Below are 12,556 nucleotides of genomic sequence, written 5' to 3' on the forward strand. Positions count from 1 at the left end.
CTTCTCCCAGAAGATCTAAGACTGTGAGTGCTAGGTTAGGGTTCCTCCCTCTTTAAAATAAAAAAGTGTGGGGGCGCCTGGGTGGCTCAGTCGGTTGAGCGTCCGACTTCGGCTCAGGTCATGATCTCACAGTCCGTGAGTTCGAGCCCCGTGTCAGGCTCTGTGCTGACAGCTCAGAGCCTGGAGCCTGTTTCGGATTCTGTGTCTCCCTCTCTCTCTGACCCTCCCCTGTTCATGCTGTCTCTCCCTGTCTCAAAAATAAAATAAACGTTAAAAAAAAAAATTATAAAAAAAAAAAAGTGTGTGTGTGTATAAATGTATGTATATGTATGTATGTATGTATGTATACATATATGTATGTGCATATACATACATATGTATACATACATATATACATACATATGCACATATCTATGTGCATATGTTATATATATATATATATATAGACACACACATACATACATATCAAAACAGTAAGAATGCCATATAAAACCAAGAATAAACTCATAAATCTGATTAGATCATAGCCCCTCATCTGTGGTTCTTCCACCTCTATTTTAGAGGTGAAATCATCTATTTTCACAGGGTAAGCATTCAATCTCTACTGAAGGGTCCATTAAATCTGCAAAGAGAAAGCAAGCATTACCAGTTGTAAGCAGATGAGCACAGGACCCAGCAAACAGTTTCAACACAGCCGGTCCTTAGCCTTCTAGGTTGGGTTCTGAGCAATTGACAATGACCCCATGCCCCATGAGAACCACCCTGATGAAAGGAAATGATTTTAAGACTGATTCTGATCTAAAGGTTTTTTCCTGTTGTATTTCTGACTGCCTGTTCCCACTAGGAAGGAACAAACTGCTTGATCAAAGTTTATTCAACTGGCTTGGTCTTCATTCAAAAATGGGCCCTTTCCAGTTAAAATGTAACTGTAAATGTAAAAAAATAACTGCTATCTATTCAATTAAAAAGACACCACCCCTGGTAAGTACAACATTTAGCTAAAGTTCAAAACTTGATTAGAAAATGGAAGACGGGTGTGTGGGTGGCTCAGTCTGTTAAGCTGCTGGCTCTTGATTTTGGCTCAGGTCATGGTTCTTGGGATCAAGCCCTGAGTAGGGCTCTGGAGACTGACAGTGAGGAGCCTGCTTGGGATTCTCTTTGTCCCTCTGACCCTCCCCAATTCATGCTCACTCGTGTGTTCTCTCTCTCTCCCTCTCAAAATAAATAAACATTGAAAAAAAAAAACAAAAGAAGGGGTGCCTGGGTGGCTCAGTTGGTTAAGCATCTACCTTCAGTTCAGGTCATAATCTCATGGTTCGTGAGTTTGAGCCCTGCATCTCTGCTGTCAGCACAGAGCCTGCTTCAGATTCTCTCTCTCTCTCTCTCTCTCTCTCTCTCTCTCTCTCTCAAAAATAAATAAGCGTTAAAAAAGAGAGAGAGAGAAAAATGGGAGAAAAAGAGGAGAAACTCATTTTTAAAAGAGAAAGAGGGACGCCTGAGTGGCTCAGTTGGCTAAGCGTCCGACCTCGGCTCAGGTCATGATCTTGCGGCCCATGAGTTCGAGCCTCTTGTCAGGCTCTGTGCTGACAACTCAGACCCTGGAGCCTACTTCAGATGCTGTGTCTCCCTCTCTCTCTCTGCCCCTTTCTCACTCACATTCTGTCTCTCTCTCTCGAAAATAAACATTAAAAAAAAAAACATTTTAAAAAGTAAAAGATATGCATAGAGCCTTTATCACTTAGAGATAAAATAAAGCAGTAAATACTTGCACAATCCCACATTTGCCACAATTAGCTACTTTAAGAAACAAAATGATATCCTCTTAAAGAACACGGACACTAAAGCCAGACTGCCTGAATGTGGATCTTCGATCCCCCGTGATACCCGTGTGACCTTGGGTAAGTTACTTAACTGTGCCTCTCACACTCTTGTTTCTTCACCTGTTCAGAGTTTTCTGTGAGGACAGTAAAGCAGTCACAACAGTGGCTGACAATGGGAAGAGGTGTATTAACATTAGCTGCACTGTTATCCCACATCCGTCCCTACTTCGTCTGTTCAAGAACGACACAATTTACCAGACCGACTCTAAGAATATGCAAAAAAAGAATCCACATTTTAAAACTGCAAGTTGGATTAAATACTACAAAATCCAAGCTGTTCATAAAACTAACCAGAATTAAGAGAAAAGGAAAATGTACAGTTAATTGTCTAACACTAAATTTTAGAACCACAATAAATTTAAGGGAGAAAGGAGAAAACGAAACTGGGACCTTAAAAATAAACCATTAAAGGGGCGCCTGGGTGGCGCAGTCGGTTAAGCGTCCGACTTCAGCCAGGTCACGATCTCGCGGTCTGTGAGTTCGAGCCCCGCGTCGGGCTCTGGGCTGATGGCTCGGAGCCTGGAGCCTGTTTCCGATTCTGTGTGTCTCCCTCTCTCTCTGCCCCTCCCCCGTTCATGCTCTGTCTCTCTCTGTCCCAAAAATAAATAAAAAACGTTGAAAAAAAAATTTAAAAAAAATAAAAAAAAAATAAACCATTAAAGCAAATTCAAATAGATAAATAAGCCTTCCACTTTGCACAGTACCTTTGATAAGTCGATACCACTGTTTGCAGACAAGGGCTGCAGTTTTGTGTTCCTGGTATGGTGAAAGAAAGGACAGGATATACTCCAAAACCTCTTCTGGCAGCTCAGACATGGGCCTATTATGTCTAGTCTCTTCAACCTCCAGTACTGGGTGGGGCTCCTCATCTTGCTCCATTGTCCCTTCCAGCACAGTTTCTTCTTGGTCCACGGCCATGAAACTGTCATCTTCACTGTCCGAGGAGCTGGCCATGACATTCCACTCAACAGCTATAGTGGGAAACGAACAAACATCAGTATACACTGTCAGAAGCTCTGAAATAACTCAGGCACATGCATCCAAGCTGCACATGATATTTTTTAGACCCTCGGTGTGAAATCTGTTCTCCAGCACTTTCCCACACTAGTTGAGAGCCACCTTAATTGGACAGGTAGAGCTCAAACACCAAGCCCATCCCAAATATCTAACAAATCCCTAAAGGCTTCTTTATTTATTTTTTTTTTTTTTTGAGGCTTACTTATTTGAGAGACAGAGAGACAGAATGCATGCAGGATGGGCAGAGAGAGAGGGAGAAAGAATCCCAAGCAGTCTGCACACTGTCAGTGTGGAGCCAATGTGGGACTCGATCCCAGGATCGTGACTTAAGCTGAAACCAAGAGTAAGACACTCAACCAACTGAGCCACCCAGGCTCCCCTAAAAGCTTCTGATTATATTTTTTCTCTCCACTGTAAACCAGAATGACAGCCGTGTTCTGGCATACCCATAAAACACGAAAGTTGTTCCGTAACAGCTCCTCTAAGGCAAGCATCTGACTGGAAGACAGCAAAAGGAACAGCAACTAAACTCCCTTGGCCAGTAACATGATTCAAGACCTCAGACTTCAGAGGAAAAACTAACTGAGGGTCCTATAAAGAGGAGTAAGAACATTCTGAGGATGTGGATTAAGAAAAGTTTTTCTTACAAAGTCTTCTTACATAAGACAATTCACTTACAAGGATAATAAACGTTCCAAGAATAGGCTTACCCAGCTAAAATACCAAATACTAGGCAACATTTGTATTAGAAAACATCAAAACAGATCTAGGGAGTAAGAAACCAGAAATAATATATATGCCCATTAACAATGTTACAGATAAATTGTGGTCCATTCACACAATGGAACTTCTGCAAGACACCCACACAGGTAACTCTCTCAAACACAACACTGAACCAAAGACAGAAGAGTGCATACTACATGGCCACGCTTATATCAGATTCAAAACCAGGTAAAATTAATTCATGCTCCTCAAAGTGAGTGCCGCAGGGGTGCTGGTGAAGTTGTTTCCTGATTGGGTAATGTTATACAGATATGTTCAGTTTGTGATAAATTCACCAAGATGAGCACTTAATGTTTAATGCACTTCTCTCAAGTTTATCAAAATAAGCCATTATCAAGTTACCTCTTGTGAAGGTATTTAAAAAAATCATTATGATTGAGTTTTAATTTCTCTATTCCCTAAATTTTCTAGAAAGAGCACAACATGTTGAAATATACACGCAGAGGCAGGCAACTCACTCACACCATTCCCATGATGTTTCATGCACAGCCTGGGGCAAAAAACAGTAAAATGAAGGGAGTAGGGTGATTTATGTAAGAAGTGTGTCACAGGTTATATTACCCAGGAAGCAAATGCTAAAAAAACAAAATTTGGAATGAAAAAATGTTTCATGGGGAGAAGTCTTCTGAGAAGAAAAAAGAAGGAAGCAGGACTGGGCGGGGGGAGCAGAGTGTGATGCAGATTTGACAATGCCTGGAACAAGGCGGCCATTTAGAAGGCTCCAGAATGCAGCATATCTGTCATTGCTCTGCTCAGCCACTGGCTGGGGGGCTGCTCCAAAGCTGAGGCTGACCCTGAAGAAGAGACTAACAGCTTTCTTCAGTTACACTCCTTACAGATGGGCAGGAAGTCTTTTCTTGAAAGGACATCTGAGTTTGTTTTCTCATTTTCTAATACACCTATTCCCCTTGACCACACATACCTACCCAGACCATTCACTATGCCATTCACCTTAGAAATTTCCAGCATTGCCTCTAGCACTGATGTAAAGAACAAAAAATAATGGGAAGAGAAGAGTGATTCTGAAATACACTTGGGGTTTTGAGAAAGATCTGAAATGTTCCAGAGGCACCTGGCTGGCTCAGTCAGCAGGGCATGCTACACTTGATCTCAGGGTTGTGAGTTCGAGCCCCACGTTGGTTACAGAGATTACTTAAAAAAATAAAATCCTTTTTTTATTATAATTTTTTAAAAAGAGAGATAGGGCAGGGGAGGGGGCAGAGGGAGAGGGAGAGGGAGAGGGAGAGAGAGAGAGAGAGAGAGAGAGAGAGAGAGAGAGAGAGAGAGAGAATCTTAAGCAGGCGTGGAGCCTGCTGTGGGGCTCGATCTCATGACCCAGGACTATGACCTGAGCTAAGATCAATAGACACACACTCAACTAACTGAGCTGCCCAGGCACGCACCCCCGATAAAATCTTTAAAAACCAAAACAAAACAAAACGAACAAAGATCTGAAATGTTCCCAAAGGTGAGGGGGACAAGGAAAGCAAAGAAGGGAAGCTTCCCACCTCACCTTGCCACTCCTATGAATCATACAGGAAATTGCGTACATCTTAAAAACTGGAAGGATGATCACAATAAGGAAAATGAAAACATGAATCAAGTCATGAAACTGCTTCCAAGAAACTCATCTATCAAATTAGCTCATGATAAGACAATGTATCCTGGCAGAGCGGCTGCTGGAGTCCTGCTGATGGTGAAGGACTGGTGGCGAGCTATACACATAGTGGGGCAGCCGAAATCCCCCCCGCCCCCGTTGGGGCAGCAGCAGAGGAAGGTGGGGCAATGTCTTCCACTCCCCTGCAGCAGGGAAGGAGTGTTTACTGTAGGTTCACTGTAACCATAGCACATAAAGGATCCTAGACAGTTAGTTGCTCCCCACTTTGGGTGAGCGGTTCTTCCACATGCTTAACTTGCAAGAGGAGGCCTTTCCATGTCCAGCTCCAACACTGACCCGAAAGAGTACAGTTTGGGGTACAATACAAAACAAAAACTAAAAATTTTTTCTGGGGGATAAAAAAGGTACCTTTTACTACTGGAAAAAAATTACTTCCCGTATTCCCTCTTTTTTCTCCCCTCTACAAGTTATCATTTCTCACCTCTCACTGGCTATCTTCCCTAATTTATTGACTTTCTCATATTTTTAACTCCCACTCAGCTCTGGAATTCACCAAGGAAAAGAGTCCAAAGAAACAGATTCCTTAAGTTTGGCTGCATCTTTCACATTTGAATTAAACATAGTATCTCAAATATAGTTGTTCTTTACTCAACAACTTGACAGACTGTGAGTCTAGGGTCTGCTTCAGAACAAACTGAATCAATGAAGACTGCAAAAGGTTATTTGTATAATACTATGTTTCCCCCAAGCAAAATAAATTTGTTTGGCTCAATAAAACAACTTCTTACTCCCTTTAGTAAGCCTACATAAAGGGATGCAAACTTTTGTAATGCCCAGTTTTAAGTAACTCTCACCATTCAACCATTTTACTGTCCACAAAAGCACCAAACCCGATGCTCCTGGGGGCATGTTTGCGAACTTGGCCTCGAGCACAAATGCCAGTGAGAACACACAGGGATGGGCTCAGATGTAATTCCTTGTGATTACACTTCCAGCACCAATTTGCACGGTCCCTCATTTTCACTTCCATGATTAGGTAATGAAATCATCACTCACATTCCCACAGGATATGGAGGCATTTTGAAACAGTTTTTTTCATGCCAAAAGAAGCCCTATAAAACATTTCACATGCAATTGTTGTTAACTCACTGAATGTGGTTTTCATGAAGTATTTATTATTTTTTAAGATTTTATTTTCAAAGTAATCTCTACACCCAACGTGGGACTCGAACTTCCAACTCTCAGCTCAAGACTTGCATGCTCTACAGACTGAGACAGCCAGGTGCCACGGTTTTCATGGAGTCTTTATTTATTTATTTTTTTTTAAAGATTTTTTTTTTTTTTTTTAAGTAATCTCTAGACCCAACATAGGGCTCAAACCAACTCCGAGATCATGAAGTCTTTAAAAAAAAAATCTTCCATACCCTTCACGTTTGTGTGAAGCCTTCTTAGTTTCCCCAAGTTTTGGGGACAAACATCAAACGAAGTCGGTTTACTGGAATCTGAGCTTCTTGAGGGCAGAGACCATTTGCCTGGCCATCTTGTCTCGCTAGCACTAGACATTCAAATTAGCACAAGGACTCACAACACCCTTGTGCTGACTTCCTGTTATTTTATAATCAAAATTACATCGTCAGTACATCCAGGAGTAGCAGACCCTACCCTTACATGTTACGGGCTGCTGTCAAGGTATTTTATTGGTCAGAATGGACATCTCTCTCTGGTCCCTTGAATTTTGGCCTTTTAAGGTGTACACTGGCCTGTGAGTCTGCTGCCGGACTCCTGAGCCAGACCCAATGACCCTTGGCTAGGTCAAGATGGGTGGTACTAGAGAAACCATGTATTTGGCCCAGTAGTATCACTACTATACTATACTATACTATACTATACTATACTATACTATACTATATACAGTATACTACCAGACCACATCCAACCGAATACAAATCACTTTCAAAAATCCAAATGCCCTGGGGCACCTGGCAGGCTCAGGCAGTAGAGCATGTGACTCTTGATGGCAGGGTCAAGCCCCGCATTGGGTGTAGAGTTTATTTACCAAAAAAAAAAAAAAAAAAAAAAAAAAAAATCCAAATACCTTGCCCTTCTGAAGTATAAACTAAGGTTAAGATTTTGAGATGGAAAGTCTGCCTATATAATGCTGTGTGATCCAGGGTAAGTCACACAGAACAACGTGGGAAAACCTCTTTACCCGTAAGTAATGAAAATTCCCTACCAATATGAAGATTCTATAAAGGTAGCAGATATCAACAAACTACTCTGAACTCCTTGGAGGAAAGTGATTAACTTGGAAAGAGTTAAAATCAATTCACAGAAATTCAGGATGGGAACAAAACTACTTCGTTATCCATGTAAAAGTTATTATCAGATCCTAGTACAATATTTGATTAACTATGCCTTGGTTTCTGTACATTAGACATCTGACAATCCTTTTGGAGTAAACATGTCTTTATGGAAATCAAAATACACTTCACCTACCTAAAAGGAACCTGAAGATTTAAAATGCAATCAAGATTGGGGCCCTTGGGTGGCTCAGTCCAGCACGGACAGACCGGAGCCTGCTTGAGATTCTCTCCTTCTCTGCCTCTCCCCGTCGTGTGCATGCTCTCTCTCTCTCTCGCTCTCTCAAAAATAAACAAACATTTAAAATGCAATCGAGATTATTCTTCACAATTTCAAAAAGCTTTTCAAAAATTCAATAAGGGAACCTCTTACTGACAGTAAAATAAAGCACTGAGACTTAACTGAAAATCATGTGGCTGAATTGAATGGAAAAGCACCCCAGTCATCCCTCAACATGAGGGCTTCTGAGGCTTCTGGATATCGATATGAACTCATGAAGTTACCCACCTTAGCAGTACTAACATGAGCTAAAAGGTATTAAATTCTACTCTTAAAAATATGAAATACTGTTAAGTGAAGATTTATAGAACACCACAAAATGATTCAATCTAAGATAACAAGGCCTTCTTATTAATAACATACATTATCATTGTACTAAGTCAAATGAAAGAGTTATAGAAAATGGGAAAACGGGGAGGGTGCCTGGGTGGCTCAGTTGGTTAAGTGTCCAACTTCTGATTTCGGCTTAGATTATGATCTCACGATTTGTGAGACCCGCATTGGGCTCTGCATTGACAGCATGGAGCCTGCTTGGGATTCTGTCTCCCTCTCTCTCTGTCCCTCCCCTGCTTGCTCTCTCAAAACTAAGCAAAAAAAAATAAAGTTAAAAAAAAAAAAGAAAATGGGAAAATAAAAATTTATACCTTCATGCATTCAACAAATATCAATGAGACATTTGCTATACATGAAAATACTGTGTGGGGTGCCTGGTGGTTCAGTCGGTTAAGCATCTGACTCTTGATTTCGGCTCAAGTCATTATCTCATGATTTTCATGAGTTCAAGCCCCCAGTCGGCTCAGCGCTGACAGCATGGAGCCCTGCTATCTCTCCCTCCCTTTCTCTACCCCCCACCTCTGTACAAGCACTCTCTCCCTCTCTCACAAAATAAATAAACTTAAAAAATAAAAGAAGAAAATACTGTGCTTACATCCCATGAGAATTAAAAAAAAAAAAGAGAGAGAGAGAGAGAGAGAGAGATGCCAGTCTTTCCTCTCAAGGGGATTAACATGGTAAGAACTAAAGGCACCTAAATAAAGAACAGCAACACAGGACAGACCTGTGGTATGAAACAAGCAGCTTTAGCAGTTCAGGTAAGGAGGAGATGGCTTCCAACTAGTCTGAGCAGGAAATTACACAAAGGTAAGCATTTCAACTTTGAAGAATACGCAGGATTTCAGAGAATGAAATGGGGGAAGGTGGAGGGATAAAGATCTTCAAATTACTCTCTCTTGAAATGATATGCTTTGCTATTTTCCACAACTACCTTTAGGACAAAGGTAAAAACTATCTCTTATTTGATGGGTGTTTTACCACTTGTACACACTACTTACTATTTTATCCACATTAACAGAAGCTCATAATCTGGAAACTCCTTAGTTCCTGACAGTCAATGTTGTGACAAAGTCTAGAAATAGAACAATTCGGCATAACGACTGTTGCTATTAGCAAACTGTGAGCTATTTTGACAAGCAAATTCAGAGAGCTGTTTCCGTAAAGCACTCCAAACCTAAAAGAGATATCAGGTGCAGTAATTTTTTTAAGTGGCTAACTCATCAATGTGTTATCTAATTAAGACTCTCTTCAATGAAATAGAAAAATAAAGTATTTTGCCAAACTACCTACTTAGTATACTTCTATTCTTCACAATGGCTGATATTAAATGAAAGCACTTTATGACAGAAATGGACCAGTTCTCAGGGAGTTCTCCATATTCATATGTAGAAGCTAAAGGATTTGTTATTACTAAGTATAAATGGTCAAGAAAAATGTGCTGGTTTCATATCATGAATGGAAATACTCTAGGTTCTGAAAATTCCATATGGAGGAACCATATATTCTAGGTTCAGCAAAATGTTTCATTTGGTAGAAAGAGTATAACAGAACTTTAACATGCAAATTTGTATTGTGTGAGAGCTTGAATTATTAGATTTTTTTTAATCTTTAGATTTTAAGAGAAGACAGTAGTAATTTACAAAGTATAGAACAATTTGGATTGTAATAATTTAACATATAACAATTTTAAACAACAGGTTTTCATTTGAAGTACAGTATAAATCAGAGAGGAGTTAGAGGAGAAAAAAAGGTACATTAAAAGGGTGCCTTATTCTGGGGCGTCCTGGGTGGCTCGGTCGGTTAAGCGTCTGACTCTTGATTTTGGCTCAGGTCATGATCTCACAGCTCATGGATCAAGCCCCAAGTCAGGGTCTGTCTGCACGGACAGTCGGGGCCTGCTTGGGATTCTGTCTCCCTCTTGCTCTGCCCCTCCCCCACTCGCATTCTCTCCCTCTCTCTCTCAAAATAAATAAATAAACATTTTTTTAAAAGGTGCCTTATTTTGGGTTGGGAAATTCTTTCCCTCTCAAAAATATTTAAGACATTAAGAAAAATGGGGGCATCTGGGTGGCTCAGTCAGTTGGGAGTCCAACTCCTGATCTCGGCTCAGGTCATGATCTCGCAGTTTGTGGGACCAAACCCTGGGTTGGGGTCTGCACCGACAGCATGGAGTCAGCTTGGGATTCTCTCTCTCCCTCTCCTCTGCCTCTCTCTTTTTCTCAAAATAAATAAAAATTAAAAAAATAAGAAAAATGCAAAAGGAGCAAATAACCGTACTGTAACAGTAGTAAACTGTATTAACTCAAAGTTGACTGTATCAGGCTATGGGAAATGCTCAGAACATACAGACCTCTCTCTACATGCTATGGCTCCCACAATACTGCATACGTGCCTGCAGTACTAGAAATTACTACACTGCAGTTGTCTGCCTGCCTCCTACTCTCCCCTTAGGGCAGGACAGAAAATTGTTTTCTGCATCCACACAGGCAAGCCCTCAACAAAAGGCTGCTGAATGAACAAATGCAACTTTATGAATTGACTCTTGAGTCAAAAACAAAACCTAAATGTTAATTCCTACATATTCTCACGAAAGAAACAAACCATATCAAAAAGATAAAAAGCAATGAAATCAGAGTTCAGATGGCTAAAGACTAACAAAACCAGAGAGCAGAGAGTAAAAAAAGGGCATGAATAAGTGGGAATTTTTACTCTTAAATTAAAAACATACAGTATCAGGCACCTTCCCTCTGACAAGAGAGGACTGCACAAAAACCACTGCATGCCAGGGTTCTCTTAGCCTTTTGTGGAAAGATTCTTTCACAGTGGTTCCCAGACTTCTGAATTTCATAGATCAGCAATTTTTTTTGGACTGATACAGGGTCAACAAATTTTTATTTTCCCAAATAAGGACAAGGGGGAAAGAAACACCGTATACACAAATCCTGCCATCTAATATAGTTTCACAAAAGGACATTTAAAAACCTGAACAAGGTGGAAGATCACAGTGTTTGAATCAAAGGTTTCCCTTCCAAGAAAGGAAACCATACACACATATACACACTTATGCACACACCCTCAAGATAATAAGTGTGGATGACTATTTTGGGGAACCACTATTGTGGTTTGTGGGGGAAACTTTAACACTTTGCTTTGTGGGGAAAAAAAATCCTACAATTAAAATGTTATATAATCTGAATTTTAAAATTTTGTTAAAAAAATTTTTTTAATGTTTTTTTTTTTTTTTGAGAGAGAGAGAAAGAGCGGGGCGGGGGGGGGGGGGTGACGGAGGTGGGGCAGAGAGAAAGACACACACAGAATCTGAAGCAGGCTCCAGGCTCTGAGCTGTCAGCACAGAGCCTGACGCAGGGCTCGAACCCACGAACTGAGAGATCATGACCTGAGCCAAAGTCAGACGCTCAACTGACTGAGCCAACCAGGTGCCCTTATTTTCTTATTTTAATTCCATTATAATTAACCCACACTGTTCTATTAGTTTCAGATGTACAGTATAGTGATTCAACAATTCTATACATTACTCAGTGTTCATCATGGCTAAGCGTACACCTTAATCCCCATCTCCTATTTCACCCCCACCCCACCTCCCCTGTGGTAACCATCTGTTTGTTCTTTATAGGTTAAGAGTCTGTTTCTTGGTTTGTCTCTCTTTTCCTTCACTCATTTGTTTTATTTCTTAAGTTGCACTTTAGTGAAATCACACGGTATTTGTCTTCCTCTGGGTTATTTCACTTAGCATTATACTCTCTAGCTCCACCCATGTTGTTTCAAATGGCAAGATTTCATTCTTTTTAAATGGCTGAATAACATTCCTGTGTGTGTGTGTGTGTGTGTGTGTGTGTGTGTGTGCGCGCGTGCATGCGTGTGTTGGTTCTTTATCCATTCATCTACTGACAGACACATGGGCTGCTTCCATAAACTGGCGCCTGAGTGGCTCAGTCGGTTAAGTGTCCAACTTCAGCTCAGGCCATGATCTCGCGGTCAGGCTCTCTGCTGTCAGCACAGAGCTTGCTTCGGATCCTCTGTCTCCCTCTCTCTCTGCCCCTTCCCTGCTCATGCGTGCATACTGTCTCTCAAATAAATAAACATTAAATTAAAAAAAAAAAAAACAATGCTTCAATAAACACACAGTGTGTGTATCCCTTTGAATTAGTGTTCTTGTATTTTATGGGGAAATACCCAGTAGTGAAATTACTGGATCACATGATAGTTCTGTTTTTAATTTTTTGAGGCAACTCCATACCGTTTTCCACAGTGCTTGCATTGGTTT

The 12,556-nt window shown here is 40.8% G+C and overlaps 1 protein-coding gene across 1 annotated transcript in view; it reads right to left on the bottom strand.

The window, feature by feature from the left end:
• The window catches only part of FBXO42 (F-box protein 42), a 93,863-nt gene that overhangs the window by 43,261 nt on the left and 38,046 nt on the right, over positions 1-12,556 (bottom strand). The window contains exon 2 of the mRNA XM_042994231.1: positions 2,585-2,851. Coding sequence (XP_042850165.1) covers positions 2,585-2,834 — 250 coding nt within the window. The 5' untranslated portion in view covers positions 2,835-2,851. The remainder of the gene's footprint in view (positions 1-2,584; positions 2,852-12,556) is intronic.

This window comes from Panthera tigris, chromosome C1, assembly GCF_018350195.1.
Source record: "Panthera tigris isolate Pti1 chromosome C1, P.tigris_Pti1_mat1.1, whole genome shotgun sequence".
Classification (NCBI taxonomy): domain Eukaryota; kingdom Metazoa; phylum Chordata; class Mammalia; order Carnivora; family Felidae; genus Panthera; species Panthera tigris.